At 38.6% G+C, this 18,325-nt stretch overlaps 1 protein-coding gene across 5 annotated transcripts; it reads left to right on the top strand.

The window, feature by feature from the left end:
* Nucleotides 1-887: 887 nt before the first annotated feature.
* tnip1 (TNFAIP3 interacting protein 1) lies at nucleotides 888-18,325 on the top strand. Of its 5 annotated transcripts, none has more exons than XM_083915143.1 (18): nucleotides 888-1,071; nucleotides 5,991-6,173; nucleotides 6,647-6,790; nucleotides 6,949-7,034; nucleotides 7,197-7,256; nucleotides 7,932-8,141; nucleotides 8,996-9,090; nucleotides 9,471-9,627; nucleotides 9,849-9,941; nucleotides 10,054-10,119; nucleotides 12,617-12,748; nucleotides 12,867-12,995; nucleotides 13,084-13,218; nucleotides 13,319-13,444; nucleotides 14,182-14,265; nucleotides 14,742-14,957; nucleotides 15,224-15,308; nucleotides 16,597-18,325. In XM_083915143.1, the coding sequence occupies exons 2-18, from the start codon at nucleotides 6,026-6,028 to the stop codon at nucleotides 16,707-16,709; spliced, it is 2,079 nt and encodes a 692-aa protein (XP_083771269.1). In that variant the 5' UTR covers nucleotides 888-1,071; nucleotides 5,991-6,025; the 3' UTR covers nucleotides 16,710-18,325. The 5 variants fall into 5 exon arrangements, with proteins under 5 accessions (XP_083771269.1, XP_083771268.1, XP_083771271.1 ...); XM_083915142.1 differs by lacking the exon at nucleotides 888-1,071 and adding an exon at nucleotides 4,657-4,716; XM_083915145.1 differs by lacking the exon at nucleotides 888-1,071 and adding an exon at nucleotides 4,657-4,716 and having other exon boundaries at nucleotides 14,832-14,957.

Here is an 18,325-nt window from a genome sequence, read left to right on the forward strand (position 1 = left end):
AAACAAAGGGTGATATTTAAATAATCGCCATTCATTCATACTAACATGATTATTGGACAGCAGCTTGCAGGCCTAAATCTAAACAAATCAGGCTCTTGTAAGCTTTACATTCAAACACATTGTAGAGGTGTAGCGTGACTTCTTTGGCTATACCTGACTACCGCGCATCATCGAACGGTTACACATTTAAATGAGCATAAGTGAGTTAACTGTATTAACGTGACTTAACGCTTCATTTTATATGTCTCAGTTGGACTTGTTGAGATAGCTGTCTCTGTTCTTGTCGCTGTCTCAGTTCATTGTGTATGTGTAAGCGCAGCTGTTGTCAGGCCATCTTTGAGTTAAAAGGGGAAAGAAGAAAAAAAGACATATGTGGCGAGGAAATCCCCTGCAGCACGCTGAAATCCAAGGCCACAAATGGAGTCAGCAGCAGTCACACTCTGGTTCTAATCGCACACCCAACCTGAAATTGCTCCATTTGATGCTAATTATGAGACGTTAAGAGATTAATTTAATGGTACATTGTTAAAATGCAGCCAATGTAAGAAAAATAGACTACTTTGAATTTCCCTTTTGATAGTTGGGGGAAGTTTTTATTGTGATGTTGCACTGCATGAATTCAATAGATTGACGTATACATGTTTCAAAGCTGTTACGTCCCCATCATTACAGTGGCATAATGATCATGCAAACAAACCATGTACTCCAAGTCATATATATTAGAGGTCATTTGTGCATTTTCTTGCATGCTGCTCTCTTTATGTCATGTGCCTCCTCTATTCATTCAGATTTGTTGACATGCATTAATTTGTGCAGCGTGGTGTACATGCTGAAAGCTGCTGTACAAAAATGAATTCAATGCATTCAGTTTTTTTTCACGTGTTGTGTTTTGCTCAGTAAAGGCAGGGCACACAGTTGGACAAACACCAGGTTGTGTTCAGGCTTTAAGCGTACAGTATCAGGCCGTTTTACTGGGTTATGGGAATTCCCCGAGTCTCACAGTGAAATTGCTTCCCCCCTATTCACCAGTTTCCTTAAAAAGTGCCTCTCTCCGACAAGCTGAATGTGTGGGTGAGTTGTTGTTTATTTGTTTTAACATTTGAAGTGTAGTAGCAATAAAATATTTGATGTATTTTCACTATTTACGGCTTTGACTTGTCTGTTTCTTTGTTTGTTTTATTATTCAGGGAAGGTTGAATAACTTAATGTTTCCACTCAAACAAGTGTTGTTGTTCTGAGTTAGAAACGTAACATAATAAAAATAGTAATTTCTATATGCCAAAAACAATGCTATAAGCTCTATAATTGTATGGTATTTTCTGACTTACGGGAGAATTGCCTCCCAAAGCAAATACTCTGCTGGTAAATATGGTTTTGTAATTCATTAAATGCAAATATTATGTTGCTCAATACATGGTAAGTACAGAATAAAACATTATTTTCCAGCTTAAAAATAAAATGTATACCTTATTATTATTATTTATAAAAATATATAAACTGAAATGTACTTGGCAAACTGTCGCACTGGCTTATTGTTTGTTGTCTAAAATTTGGATTTTCAATCATTAAAAAGTAATATGAAGAGCCTGTTATAGTTAACATTGAAGCATAGCTGGTACCAGTGCATGTCGTCCACATTTTTGAGCATAATGATGGGACTCTTCTGTGAGGATGTCCCTAGTTTAAGGCCTTGAGAGGACAGCTGGAGTCACTTGTCGGCTAACAAAAGGACATTTTGTATTGAGAAGCACAGAACTAATTACTATCAGCTGCTGGTTTCTGCTGCTAGGAGATGGTGGGGTGCATATTCATATTTGAGACACTGTTGGCTTCAATCTGATAATAACCCGTTCTCACATGTCATCTGCTCACTCTTCCGTCTTTGTGCTATGAGGGAAAATGCATAAAAATATTAGTTTATTGTAGAGTTTGTTACCCAGGGGGACTGAGTGATGCATGACATTTCCTGTATGCTCTGGCTGTTGTATTTGTGCTCAGAGTCACCGGCCTGTTTATTATTTCAGAAGCCTGAGATGGAAACACTATGCACCCAGAAATAAGGACAAGGTGTTTGGTGACACGTCGTGTGAACTGTACGTTTTCTTTTTCCTGTAGCCAGTTGATGAGTCTCTTAGGAACACAGTCACACATTTTACCAGTGTCAATGGGGCACTGGGGGTCCACATAACATATGGTCTAAAATGTTATTGTTTGTTGTTTGTTGTTTTGTTGACGTATGCAGATTGGATGGAAGCATATGACTTCAATTGCATCCATAGCAGTTTAAGATTTAATGTATGAAAAAGATTTTTTAAGTACGGTTTATTTTTTGTTAAAGCACACACACACACACACACACACACACACACACGCACACACACGCACACACACACACACACACACACACACATACGCACACAACCATACACACACAAACACACACACACACACACACACACACACACACACACACACACACACACACACACACACACACACACACACACACACGCACACACACACACAAACAAACACACTAGACCTACACATTACAGGCTGACTTCCCACACTTTCTTGTTTTCTCACTGATGCTCTTTCTTTACAGTACGATTTTCAGAGCACAGTAGTACAGTATTGGTATAATGAAGGTACTATATACATTTGATTTAATTATATAAGCTATTTCTAAACTGGTTTCTTTATTGCAGCAGTTTTAACACATGCTACCTCAGTATTACTGGTGTATGCAATATGCACTTTTTTTGCCTTACAGGAAGTAATAATGATGGGCACATAAAAAGAAAAACAAGGGTGTGATTCTGATTAGTTTAGATTTATTTATCATGAATCATGTCATGTATAGTGTAATAATGATGCTGGAATATAAACTATAATCAGGGTGTTTCCTTAACATTTGTGGACAAGCAGCAGTACGTTTTTTCTTGAGATTCATATAGGAGTTTTTGGTAGTTACATTAGTAATTATGGCTCATTATAGAGCTTTAGAAACACATATTACTCAGTCTAACTGTGAGCGCACAGAAGCTGAATAGCATCAGAGGTAGTTTGTGCTTCCAGTCAACCGTATAATTGATACTTGTAACAGCCTGATGAAGAAATATGACCGCAGATTACCTGTTTGGTTATTCCCACAAGATGTCACTGTTGCTCAAAATCATTCATGTTTTGTCAGTCAGGGGCCTGAAATAAAGTCCTGACAACTGTGGCTGACATAACGCTTTAAAATCTATTTCGTATTTGAAATCAAGACTAGGAAAACATGCCATTTAAACTTCTTTTTGGTATTATTTAAAAAAAATAACCAAGTATTATTAATGTATAGCAGTCAGAACTGAAAGGATTAATTAATTAATTAAATTAGTTGATTGACAAAAAAAATAACAAGTTGTCTTTGATAATGGATTCAAGTCCTTCTTTAATCCTCAAATATGAATAATAAGTGTACTGCTGTGTAAAGTATATTACTTCTACTATGATAGCAAACTGAGTGTTGTGATAAATACGTAAAGTGTATTTAGGTTTCAGACTGTTTATTGGACAAAACAGTCAGTTTGAATATGTCAACTGGAGCTTCATGGGCGTTTTTCCAAAAGCATTTCTTTTAATGTTCTATAGACTGAACAGTGAATTGATCAAGAAAAATAACTGTCAGATGAATGCGTTATCTTTATGTTGCCCTTATTACAATAAGAACATTATATAGCCTTATTACGTTCAATGTTCCTTGAACCAACACTGTGTTTGGTGAAAGTGCTTTTAAATATCTAGCACCCTTATCTTGGAATCAACTACAGGATCATTTCAAACTGCAATCCCTCATCAGTAGAAAGCAGAATTAAGGACTCTTTAAATAAAATTTGCACATGTACTGACTCTGAGCACTGATCTGCTTTCTTATTTTTAATGCTGTTTTATTTTGTTGATTTATCATGTTTAGTTGTGTGTTTTGTTTTTGTTTTAAATGTGAAACTTATGTTATGCTGCTGTCTTGGCCAGGACTCCCTTGGAAAAGAGATTTTAAATCCCAATGGGAATATTCCTGGTTAAATAAAGGGTAAAGAAAAATACCCCACAGCATCTTTCTTACCAAAATACCTCTTGTGAACCTAATAGTTTGAGCTTAAAAGGCTCAGTGTAACTTGAACTAGGCCTCATTGCCCTCCTAGTTCAGAGGAAATGTGTGATGCAATCACAGAAACCCCCACCAGCCCCTTCTCTAAATTTATCAATGAAGCAAAAAGTAATTCTGTGAAAATGGTCGGGTTTGTCCCTGGATAATGAGGGGTAAGTTTCGGCTAGTAAAAAGTATAATAATAATAATAATAAGTTGTTTAGTAAAATAAAAATAATTAGCTTATGAGTCAAGAGAAAAATCATTGTGTAATTAAAGCCATCCTTGTTATACATGCATATGCATGTACGTGTTTCAAAGTCCACCATTAGTCATTCTGGTCAAATCTCTACTATGACATATGAGTGTGTGAAACATTTATGCTCCAGTGTTTACATTACGGTCAGTGCCTCCTCTTGGACAGCCCCGCTGAAAGAGGGCTGCGCCCTGACTGGTCCGCCGGGCTGTCAATCAAACGCTGTTTACATCAAACGAGGTGGAAATTCCCGGGTTACAGCATAGACCAGTAGACCACTTCCGCAATAGATGTCTGGGCAGACTGAGAGGCCACTGCGAGCTGAAAGGTATCCAGACAAAAGACACCTCTTTGTTCTTTTGTTTCTCGTTTAACTCCGCTCTCTATGACTGACTTTACGGCATCGATAAAAGTATCTGTAGTGGATAAAAAAGAAGTCCCGCACTGTCATCTAGTGCGAGCTAGCCGACAGCTAACGAGGATGTTGCTAGCGATTTGCATGACAACAGCGAAAACTAATATTAGCTTTCTTCAGCCAATCAAGGTAGCTACCATTTGCTAGATTGTGCTGTATTTGACTCTCGTCTAATTGGGTATATGTGTGTTAGCAGGATTCGCGTAAGATTTCAGGTTTTTCCTCTGCTTTTGTCTTTTTCTTTCTTCGGATATGAATAACCTAGTTGTCATATTTAGCCATCACAAACGTTAGCACACATAGGTTTCACTCTGGCAGGGCAGCATTACCGTGATGTTGTTGCTGCTTTTGTCCTCTCAATGCTGTCGGTTGGTCTTTATTTTCGTCAGTGGTCTTTACCAGTAGTTTACACTCGTCCTGCTATAAATTATAAACTCAGAGAAGGGTCGATAGGAGGTTCTATAGCTGGCTAACCTCACGTTACGGCACATACAGCAGCATACCTGTGTGGGTGGTATGTGTTTAATCTGCGATCACGAAGTAACAGACACACTATTTATTATACCCCTGAGTGGCTGTAATATTGCTATAGTATAAGTATTGGTTCAAAGTGAATTTTTTAGTGTAACAGCATGAGAACCAAGAATCTCATGGCGAATGTTGGAGTTATTTTCTCATACTGTACAGTCAGGGCTAGGCAATATTCAAATTATACAAATGCATATATCATTGGGTTTTTTTGGCTTGTGATGTACCAGCCACTTGCATATTTTACCAGCATTTGGCTAGTAGATGGTGCCAATTTTGCACCCTGGTTACAGTCAGTGCTTCTATTCAGCTGTTTTCTTCCTATGTATGAACAGTTGGGTGTCGACATTTGATGTCGGTTGCTATCATGCTGCACTTACTATACTGTCAAACTACCTCTATGAGCAGTACAAACTTAACTTAGGATTCAAATGTGATTGTTTTCATTGTTAAAGGTGCTTCTTTACAAAGGGTGGACGACCACAAGTCTTTACTCCTATGTTTAAAGGAGTTAATATGAGCACTTTTTGTTTTCTTTCAAGGTCAGCTACCCCTGCTTTTTTAAAAAGCTGATTTATTTTATCTTTCACTGAGTAGTTTCTGGTACTCCATTTGTTTTAACTAAGCTGAAAATAGCAGTTTGTCTCTTTTTCCCACAGTTCAGAGGACCATGTCTAGGAAGTGAGCGACGGCGATGGAAGGGAAAGGCCCATACCGCATCTATGATCCAGGTGGGAGTGAGGTCAAGGCCAGGGAGGAGGCCGGAGGGGGAAGCAGCTATCGACAGCTACTGGAGGAGAACAGCATACTGAGAGAGCGCATGAAGGGACTTAAGAGTTTGGGTAGGTTCCTAAAAGACGTATGGTTACCTCAGAGCTGTGGACGGAGGGCTAATACCAGCTGTTTTTGGCATTACACGTCTTATGTGATCTTATACCAGTTTGGTGTTAATTACTTAATTTTAGCTTAATGCACCAACAAAGACATCTTATGTCTTCCATAACAGATTACATGAAAGGACCTCAGTCAAAATATACAAATGAAGGAAAGAAAATGTCGTGAAATGAGGTGGAATGTAGTATAACCTGATGATCTTCATTGTTAGTTTGTTAAGCTTGCATGCAATGTGACTAGCCTAATCGTCTCTTTTGTGACTCAACAAAGGAGAACTACTGTCTCATTGAACTCATGTCCTGTCATATTTGGTGACTGTTCAGGCTGATAGATCTAGTCTGGTTGAAAAAATGAAGTTAGATTAACTGATATTCAAGTGAAGTGCTACTGGATGGAGACAAGATCTAGCTGAAACTTGCAGGTGATTTGCTGGAAGAGTCGCAATCAGAGGCGTCAAGGCTTCGGCAGCGAGTGGAGGAACTTGTGAGAGACAACGAGGCCCTTAAGTCCTCCAGCTTTGCTGCCAGTCTGTGTATGGGAGGACCCGCTCAGACTGAGACACAAAGTAGGTCTCACATACTTAATGGCAGTTATTAATTTAACCTTGTAGACATATTTTCAATTTTTGTGGATTATTCCTCTGGACAGTGTAGTAACTATACGATGTGATCTTATTTTCTGAAACTTGCATCAACATTTCTTTTGGTATTGCTTATATTTCAGGTAAACCCTGTTTACACCCCACTGCAGAGCAGAAGGAAGAGCAAACAATCTGTTTAGGGAAGACCCTTCATTCTGAGAAGGCCAATGTAAGTAATTTGTACTGTGAGTCAGAGCTTTTGCTACAGGCATGAGCACATTGTTGGTGATTGCAGAATTATAAATAACATTAGATGTTCCCTTCTAAGTTTATCGACGCAATTACGGTCAGTGCGCGTACAGCGGTGCTACTTAATCTTCTGTCTTCACAGGAGGCCATAGCAGAGTTTGAGGTTGTCAATGTAGATGGAAAGACTTCAGATGCCTTGACTGTACGTACCAGACTTCTTCTGACATAAATTATGATGAATATTTTTCCAATTACAGATTGTTTTAGTCCCAAAGAGAATCTTTAATTTTACCAAACTATTTAATATGTTTAGAATATCATACTGCTCCTGATTCTCACTCCCAAAAGTAATTATTTTGTGTAATTTATTTAGGTTAGATTCAAGATTTCCTCTTTGTAGCAATTTCCTCAATATTGTGAACATATCCTTAGTGCAGTGACTCACAAACAAACTCAATACTGGTAGCTCCTGCCTGAGTCAGCCAGGGGAAAGTCCAGGATTATTACTGACTAGAATTACACCGCTGATTCATTCACACTGCATCCTAAGGGATGGGTTAACAGGACACTGCCAGAATATTTTTTGGCACACATGTTAACAGAACTAATGTTATTGGCACAGTTTCACACCTGTACAGACTATTTTTGGTTAGAGTTATAATCAGCAACTTTATTCTGTGAGGACTAATTGTAGATCCAACAGGACAAACTGGTTTGACTTTTCAGATAAATCAGCTGCTGCTTTCATAGAAATGGTAGCACTGTGACTCTTTCGGTATGTTTTGTGCTGGTTGAAATGCTTTGTGTAATTGTTAGCTTGCATACTGAGTCAACTTGAGAGCGGTGGCTGACTGTTCACCTGTGTGGGTATCTCCAGGCCGGGTCAGTGGCAGGAGTAATCCCCGTCCTGCCTCAGGAGAACATCGAGCTAGCCAGCCAGCTGAAGAGACTAGAAAGCTCCTTCAGCATATTTGCAGAGGAGTCCAACCCAAACCAGCTGTTGGCTCACCTCGGTCGCATGGCTGTGGAATTTCACCATCTTTCCTCCAAGGTCCAGAAGAATGAACAGAGGACTTCCCTCCTACAGGTATGCGACCCAACGATTGTATGACTGTAAATGCCAAAGCAACCATCATGCTCATTAGATTTACGTTATATTTTCTCCAACATGGTTTTACAGGCATATAGAACAATATCATGATTCAATTATTATTATTACTATTTTAAATTTAATGTACTCTATGTTCACAGGCTGATTTACATTAAATACAACACTTTGACCTGTGATAATTCAAGGGCTACATTTTTGTTTCCAAACGGAGTAACAATATAACATAAAAAAATCTTAAATCTTAATGATTTTATAACATGAAGAGGAGGTTGTATTCATATCCAGTGCCAGTGGATATTTATCACTACCTGGAACTTCTGAAACACATTATGGCCCCATTTTAGTAAACAAAAGAAAAGCAGTATTTGCAGTGACTGTCTATATTTTCAGGAACATATAAAAGTCATGGTTGTCAGTTTGTGGACTGAAAATGTAAAATACAGGAACAACAGTATTCCAGCATAATCTTCAAATTGTCCTAGACATGTATGTATAGAAATAATTGGTTTATATATGTTTGGGACAGGATGCATTTCCCTGTCAGCTGTTAAACCTTCAGTCACACGTGTGTTTGATTGGCATTGTCATGAAAGAATGAATCTAATAGATCATGCTGTGGATCGTTTTTTATTTGATTATGAGTACCTCTTTTGTACTTTGAATTCAGTTTGTCTTTTGTAACTAAACCAAACTTCTAACAGTATACAAATAGATTTATTTGCTGTAGAATTGCCGCAACAAAAAGAAAGTTCTTCTGGCCCTGTGTTGGTATATTAAAGTTAAATGAATATACGTTGATGTAATTATTGTTTTTTGTTTTTGTTTTATAGACTCTCTGTGAGCAGCTCAGACAGGAGAACAATGAGCTTAGAAAGAAAATGGAAGAGGATCATCATATCAGGAATAGAGACCTGGAACAGTTGAGGTAATGTGTTTCCTTCTCCTTTTACATTTGACTGGACTTTGTGTTGCTTCTGCTAGAGCACAATCTTTATTGGCAGTAAGGTCAAGAGAACACATTGTGAGATCTACAGTACATTATCGACAAATAATACAAACAATTTCTGTTTCTGTTGCTTTGGGTGACAAAACCCATACATAACTTCAACTTTGTTCTGGATGTGGACTATGGACAATGCTTTCACTTTGGATGGGGGATTATTCTATTGCTTTCTATTGGCGTCATTGCACCTAGCGGGTATCGTAGGTTCTTCCCAAAGGACATCCTGAAGCTGTGTGAAAACTTCAACAAAACCCTGGGAAGCGACCTTGATCACTATCATTTTCATTTTCTTCCCTATTCAGAATAGAGAATCAGAAACTTAAAGAGCTGGTCACAGGAGGACCAACAGCAACATCTGCAGCACCGCCTGACACCGAAGCTCCTGAACCCAAAGAAGAGCCAGTGAAGGAGGAATCAGCCGCTGTAAGACCCAAGATGGAGGCAACCACGCCACAGAAGGTAGTTTAAATTAAATTTTGTCATTATGTACAGATGCACCTGTTAATAAATCAGTTACATGTGCATGCTTTATACATTTTTATTTTAAACTTTTCCCTTTTGAGAAATACAAGTTTTCAATAATTTGTGACTTAAAACTTCCTTACTTATTAACTCTTACCATGTGGGGTTAGGGTAATGGAGGCATGTTGTGAATTAAGAAATGTTTTGTGTGCACCCAGAGTGGAAAAGCTGCAGAGAAAACCCCAACTAAACCTTGTGATGTAGAGGTTTATGAAAAGAAGATCAAGCTTTTAGAGAAGCAGAGAAAGGATGTGAGTTGGGTTTTTTTATTCTTGCTCTTACAGCGCATCCTCTTTTGCCATAGGGGAAAGTCTCTGTGTATTTAGTTTCCTATTTGTTCAGTGTCATTTGTTTCACTTGCAGGTACTGGAGGTGAACAAGCAGTGGGACATTCAGTGGAACTCCATGAAGTCACAGTTTGAGCAGAAGGTACAGTAATGACTTTACAGCTGTCGTGAAGGACGTGGGAAGACCTCTCTGTGTCCTCCGGCTAAAGGAGAATTAACAGCTAATATTCTCTGAATTCCTCTGAAAAACATTTGCATCTTGTCATTTTAAAATCTTACTTTAAAAAAAAAAGAAACATTTGTGAATTTTCATGACATGGCGCCATTTTAATTTTGTGGAGACTTCCACACACTGTTTCCTATTAGAATCAAATGAAATATAATAATAATACAAAGCACTTAGGATACATCTACTGTACATGTACAGTGCCAGTGGTGGAAGAAGTATTCAGATCATTTACTTAAGTAAAAGTACTTATATCACAATTAAAAAAAAATAAATAAAAAAAGTTCTGCATTAAGAAACCTTGCTTGAGTAAAATTATCAGCAAAATGTACTTAAGTAAAAATATACATTATGTATTAAAATGTCCTGTCAGTGTTTAGTATTATTTTATGTTTTTGAATTAATATTACTGCTGTGTAAGTTAAATTTTACTGCTGTAGAAGGTTGTGCTTTAAACTAAAGTCTACATTTAAACTCTTTTATATACTGTTTGTATAGTTAAATCTACAGCAGTGCATCATATTCTATAAGATCATCAATCATATGTTTGTGAAAACAATGTATCATTGTTCAACAATGTATTCATATATTTAACTTTTCATGGTGTCAGAAAAACAGTCCTGTTTTCAGCTTTGTGACATTGTACTTTTCAGTGGATCTAAGTTTATTCAGCTTAAGAAGTCGAAGCATTTTCTCAACACACAAAAGAACACCCATCCTTTATCAGAAAAAATCAGCACATTTGGAGAAACATATATTTCACTAGACATGAAGGGGATGAAAAACTGTAATCTGAAAAGTAACTAAAGCTGTAGGAGAAATATAGTGAAGTAAAAAGTAAAATATTGGCGTTTGAGATGTAGTGGAGTAGAAGTATAAAGTTGCATAAAATGTAAAGTACAAGTACCTGGGATGTTTTGCTTGAGAACAGTACTTAAGTAAATGTACTATAGTTACATTCTACCACTGTACAGTACAAAAAGTACATGGAGTATTTTATAAAACTGCCCTCACTATATAAGTAATGAATGTGCTTCGTCAGAGTGTAAAGGAGCATCAGTCTAGATCAATATGTCGATTCAATTATCAACAATCCAATAACATCGATGCAACGTGAAAATATCGATCTGATCATCTTCGCGTCGTGCTAAACAATGCCTCTTAGCTGTGATGTAATCCCAACACATCATCAGTGATGGACAGATTCCAATTTAAACCATTTCTATTAAGAAAAATCATCCATAAAGCATGGTTATAACAAAGAAATGGGCCCGCCTGACTGACTGCTGCTGTTGAACATCCTATCTTGATATAGCCTGTTGCTGCCTTGTTAGCTTAACCGAGAGTAGCCTACCGTTTTTTAAATGTTAGCTTGTAGACATTGGGAAGTTTCTCAAACTGAATAGATACCACACATAAACACTAAACTGCTTTGCTAGCTCAATCATGTTGTAACTAAGATAATTACTGAATTTTTCTTTTCTTTTTTTCCCATGGACAGATTTAGCTACTTATGTTACGTCCGTGAACATGTAGGGTTAGCTTGAGCTAAAGATAACACGGCTCACATTTTAACAACGGAGTGTTGTAAAAAATAAGACAAACCCATTTCTTTATAAATATGTTGAAATCCTCTGAAAGTTTAAGTTAAAGTCCCTGGATTGTATCCAAAGACGAAAGTGAAGTGATATAGAATGATGTCAGGGAATTGGACATCATAGCCATGATATACAGGAATTGTATCACATTTTTCCAATGAATTAATTAAAAGATGGGAATTTTGTAATTTGGAAATAGCTTGAAGGAACAATGGATGTTTGTGTGCATCAGTTGGCAGTGAAGCAGCTGTCTGTGTGTGTTTTCTATATGCTTGTCCAGTCAGTGGAAAAGGTGCAATCTTGCAATAGCTCGCTATCTGAGCATACTTACCACAAGGCCTGTCACACCTCAGTAAGAATTCCCCTCACCTCTCTGGTACCCGCTGACTTCCTCCTGTGGTGCAGTCAGAGGGCAGCAGAGACACATCTACGCATGTGCACACCCACAATCACAAACAAACCTATATTCACACTCTGTGAAGACAGCGACACCTTGCAGCCTTGGGTTTAGACCACAGAACCCTAGATGTATCCATTTGCGTCACTAGGTTCTTTCATATTTTACACAAAAAAAAACAGTGTGTGTTTGTAAATGTGTCCTTGTTGCTATGGTTTAGTTTGTAATTTATTTTCACACATTTATAAGGCTGTATCGGAACACATGCAACAGCTGATGTTTATCTTTACCGGAGAGCTGCTAACCCGGCGCTCGTTTCTTTCTTTGGTTTGTGTTTATGTGAATTGAATCTCAGCGCTGTGATTAGTGCGTTCAAGTAAATGCTGACCTCAACTAAATGGTTTACATTATCCCTCAGATCACAGACCTCAGACAACGGCTGGCTGAGTCACAGAAAACTGTGCTTGAGCTGGAGGCAGAACGAGAGCAAAGGCAGCGTGACTACGACAAGAAGCTGCTGCTGGCCAAGTCCAAGATCGAAAATGTGCAGGTGAGAATGCAAAGACACAAAGCCCAGATGTAAGTTCTTCTAACATTTCCAAACTGGAACACAGAAGAAAAATGTTTCAGGATACTAGAGTTCTTTGTTTTGGGTGTGTATATTTCAGGGGGAGAAGGAGTGCCTCAACTCTGAGACCACTGAGCTGAAGCAGAAGATTCGATACCTGCAAGATCAGCTGCTGCCCCTCAGCAAACAAAGGGAGTACCAGGAGAAGGAGATCCAACGCCTCAACAGGGTGAGTGTACTCTCTCTCTCTCTCTCTTTCGGCATCTCTTCCACAGAGAAATTTCCCTCCTTGTAATACTCGTTTTGTCTTACATCAGGCTTTAGAGGATGCCTTAAACCTGCACACCCCTTCATCCTCCCAACAACCACCTGGTCAAGGTAACTTTTCCGATGCAGCCAATAACCTGAAGAAACAGGAACTGCTCACTCAAATCGCTGTACTAAAGGAACAGGTCAGACATGCAACAAACGTACGCACGCACACATACGCAGCTCTTTTGAAATTATACATGTATTTCCTCAACTGCTTTTAATAGTTGTTTTGAACTTCAGGTGAAGATTTTTGAGGAAGACTTCAGAAAAGAGAGGAGTGACAGGGAGCGAATGAATGAGGAAAAAGAGGATTTGAGGCGGCAAGTTGAGAGACTCCAGGGTCAGATTACTAATTTGACCAATCAGGTAAGCTGTGTGTTTACAGTATACTCACCTAACATTTAATCAGTAGGGCTGACTCAGCAATTTTAGTTTCCACATGTAAAAATGGAATTATGACTGGTTAAAATGTTAATTTAAGATATTAATAAAATAATTGTGACATCTTCTAAATATATTTTCACATGTAGAAATTACATTTTGACTAGTCAGAACTGATTTACTGATATCTATCAGTTAATTATAGATTATTTTTCAGTAGAAAGAATGACAATTACAGATATATACAATACACTTGGATTTCCACATGCTGAAAAAGGACTATTGGAAATGTAATTTCCCATTTCAGATATCAACATTTATATTTTCGATATGTCCAGCATATCATCAAACCATTTTGTATATGTGGGGTTCATATCATTCCAGTACCAGCCATTGGTTGAATTTTAAATTACCATACTTGCGTTGGATATGTATTTACCTTATTGAAGATATCAACAATGACGTTTTAACAATTGGAATTCCTTTTTTTAATATCTAAACTCAATTCTATCTAGTTATAAAAATGATTATAGATACCTCAAATATAACTACTAGCACAAATATAATTTACACAAGTTATAATTGTAAATCTGAAATGCAATTCTCCTGTATATGTGGCATGATAAAGAATGCTTTAGCTTTTGTTTCTTGCATTGAACTGAACTGCTAATGTGGGATATGTTTTTTTTTTCCTTTTTTTTAATTGTGTGTTTGTGGTTCAGCTTCATCAGGCACAGAACGAGTGTCAGAGAGAACGTACAGAAAGATGTAAGCTGGAGAGACTGCAGATGCAGCATCACAAACAGGTACTGGCTGCAGCTCAGGTCTGAGCCTGATCGTGTTGTAGACATTTTAAACAATGGTGCCGTCAGACTGGATAGGTGATATGGTTGGTCATTTTGGCCAGTAGTTTTAATTAGGGCCAAGGCATTCACTGAAAGTTGCTCTACAAGCCTTTGAGAAGCATCATATAATAGGATATGAGTTGTTAAACCTTGCAGACTAGAGGCCCCTTGTGAAGTAATGCAGTCACGTAGATGTTGACTGTAATAAATTCATAGTGGACAAATTAATACTCCAGGACAAGAGCCTCACTCCAGCTAGGTTATTTGTCAGTGCATACGGGATCAGCAGGTGGAACAGTCCCACTTCTCAGTTGGAGGCAGCTGCAGTAGGGTTGAAAGGGAGCAGTGGTCAATGCCATGACAGGGCCACTGCGCTCGCTGAGAGTAGCAGCCGTGCACTGATTGGGGATCACGTGTGTACTTGTGATCCCTCGTAGGGGCAGCAGCAGGAAAGACGTACCTCAGACCCCACGTCAGACTCAGTGAACGGCCCGCTGAGCCCTCCCTACTGTGGTCCCTTTGTGCAGGTGGGACCGCAGGGCCTTGAGGGCTGGCCCATACACTTCCCTCCCCGGATGCCAAATGCAGCAGGCGCCACAGCCGCAGCCGCCGCAGCACCGCCCCCTGTACGAGACTTCCAGCCTGTTACCCCGGTAAGGGTCCTCTAAGGCCCCTCTATCTCTGTCTCTGGAGTGACTCTTGTTCACTGAGGAAACAAGGCTCTTTTCTCTCTTACCTCTACTCCCCTTATCTTTTGGGAGGAACAAGCAGATGTAATAGGGTCTAACTGTAGCTCAGCCTAGCCACGCTTGCATTCAATAACCATTGTTAGGTTACGGCAAAGACTTAAGGGCTGCTGGTTGTGATGAATGGGTATATGAAGTGATTTCAACTAAGGAGGTGCTTTCCTTTTGGTCAGGGTTTTCCTTGGCAGTCATCATTCCCGCAGCCCAGAGGGGCCAGGGCGGTAGGAGAGAGTTCAAGACCTCCACCAGAGAATGCAGGTATGTGACAAGATTTTATTCTGAATGTTTGTTATACGTCACATTATGTACACTGTTTTTTTCACTCAAAGGATAAGGCTGGTGTCACTCTTTTTCTTATTGTCAATACCATCACAACCAAAAATGTGTTTGTAGTTGGTCCAATCTCACTGTCCATACTCGCAGGAACACGCCTCAAAGTCCATGCAACATTACCATTTTATGCACACTTTCCAAGAGTCTGAATTTCTGTATACTTTGGGAATTACCCACAATTCATACTATTGTGAAGTTAAAACACGGAGCTACCAGGGAAAGTCTGAAGGCATTAAAAAAATAAAAAAGGTAACTAATGAAGACTGGCATGTGGCTGTTTAGCCTAGTATATGAAATTTTCACATGGACACTACATCAACAAGGACATAGGATGGACATAGGAATACAGGCATGGGCTTCATTACACACCTGGTTTGTTCATCAACCATTTCTTTTAAATTTGCTTCATGATGCTGTTTTGACAAATACAACCTCTTGTCCACTCTGTAAGAAAAGCGCCTGGAAGATGTTAAAATTAGGTAGTCGGCCCCTTAAACGTGCTCTACTTGGCTCTCACCCCAATATGTGAATTACCGACTTTTTGTCACGACAACATGCACTAACATACACGTGCGGCTGAACCGTCTATCACAATAAACAGACATTCAGATTGCAACAACAGAGGGAGAATGACTTCCTTCTCTGCTCAAAACGCCATTACTCCACTATATTTTTACATATCATATATTTGTTTGCTGCTATATCAATGCTCTGAATATCAACAGCACATTTTTAAGTGCCTTTGTCGTGAAGAAAGTAAAACAAAATGTCCCAAAGCCACAAATGAACGTAACATGGACATGTTTTGACATCGTCAAAGTAACATGATATGTCGCTGCAAAGTGCTGTTCCTTTTGTATTTATCTAATTCGGAGCCCTTGCAGCCTCTCACACTCAACCACTTACCAGGTGACGTCAGTTAAATCTGTTAGGGTTCAAGTCTTAAGGCCTCAGAGGGGAGATTTGAATTGGGCCGCAGTCAATCTGCAGTACTTTTAATTTGTTAGCAGGATCAATTCATTGTGATTCTGGGATTTGACAAAAAATATTGACTAATGCCATCATTATCCATTTGAGCCAATCATCATTGATTCATGAGATAATACCACACAGTGGGTAAATATTCACTATATTCATTTCAAAGGCAAAGTAAGGAGCAGCAAAGTTTGTAAGTGTGAAGATAATGCAATTTTGTTCCTCTGTGTGTCTGTAGATCAGTCCGCAGCAACAACAGCAGCAGCAGCAGCCGCAGCAGCTGCAGCAGCAGGAGCAGGAGGAGGATTTGGAAAAAGGGAGCGACAGAACATTGACCCTGGAAAGCACTAAAGCATCACTGTACCCACCAAATGGAGTCTGGGTAGTAGCATGAAATCAGTTTGTTTTTGAGTTGACAAGGTGTGATTTGATCTATAATTTTCCTACTGAACTGTAGATATCCTATTGTAATGTTGTTTATACTTGCGTTTTATAAGGCTATTTGTGAAACACTTCGCTATTCAGAATATATACATGAAATATTATTTAGATTTTTTTTTTATCAGGAACTGAAGTCATTTGTTAAATAGGTTGGAATAATTAACATTGTTCTTATTTTCCAGAAATTATTCCTATGTGCTTGTATCTCTGCAAATATGTAACAACTTGACACTTGGTTTGTTACATGTAGGGTTACAGGAAGCCATTCCCCAATATGACTAAGACAGCATATACTCATTCCAACAATGAATGATTATATAGATACATTGAATCATAGAATTTACAATGTGAATGTTGATTGATTTATGACAATTTCTGCAGTACCATCGATGTTATAGAAATGTCCCATTCGTGTAACTGTTCAAAAGTGGTTGTTGAAATACAAAAATTTGGGGAAATGAATTTTGATGGTATCATACCAAAAACATGATTGTGATTATTGATTATTTATTTATTAACCTGCTGTTTTGATAGTTGCATTGACTAAGTGTAAATCATTGTCTTTAGTAATGCTGTTCTTTCTATGTTGTTAGTGTGATCCCAATATATTGTAGCTATTGACATTGTATGTTTGTATCAGACACAATACACAATGCACAGTACATACACAACTTTATTTTCCCCATGACGATGGACCTAATCTCATTAAACACAACACTTTACTTGACCACAATTGATTTGATGATTTGACCACTCATTCAGATTATTCATACTCCTCTTACTGCATCCTGTACCCGCAGTTTAGCCCCAACATACAGTGTCTAGAAGTTACAGCACCAAAACCTTTAGGCAGCAGCGGTGACGGTCTTCCTCTTCATAAAGTTATTCCGTGTTAACTCATTGTGTTGTAATCTGCACTACTAGTACTGAAACATTCAAATTCTGCTCAAGCAACAGAAAGAGGAAGACTTTCATCAGTATTTGGAGGCACTAGATCCAGTGTTCTAGCGACACAGCCGCTCCTCAGAGGAAAACCTCTGCCAGGATGTCTGGCTTTGCTCTCGATCCACTTCAACCAGCAATCCATGCCGCACCGACTGTCCTGTGAACTGCTGTAACACAAATTCAAGAGCCCTGATAACAGACACGGGATCCACACCTCCAGATAGCGTGCGTCACCATTTTAAAGAAAGATACAACCTCAAATCAAGCCACTGTTTTAAACTGAATACCCATGAAAATCTCCTTTAGTATAGTGTATGTCAGGTAGTCAGATGAAGGGCTTCAAAAAGTGAACAGATGAATTAGGAAAGGCTCCATTTTTATCAAACTAGTTAAGTTACAGGGAACAAAATCCTGATGGGTGAGAGCTGAACTGAGAAGAATTGCACTTTGAAAGGTATGCTGTAATTATTGGCAGTTGTATTTTCTTGGTTTGTAGCCCTTTTTTTCCTTTTTTGCTGTAGGCAAAAGCACATGTGAGACTTTTTGTATTTGACTGGCTTAATAAATCTATTCTAAATGTC

The sequence above is a fragment of the Echiichthys vipera genome (assembly GCF_963691815.1).
Source record: "Echiichthys vipera genome assembly, chromosome: 6".
Lineage (NCBI taxonomy): Eukaryota > Metazoa > Chordata > Actinopteri > Perciformes > Trachinidae > Echiichthys > Echiichthys vipera.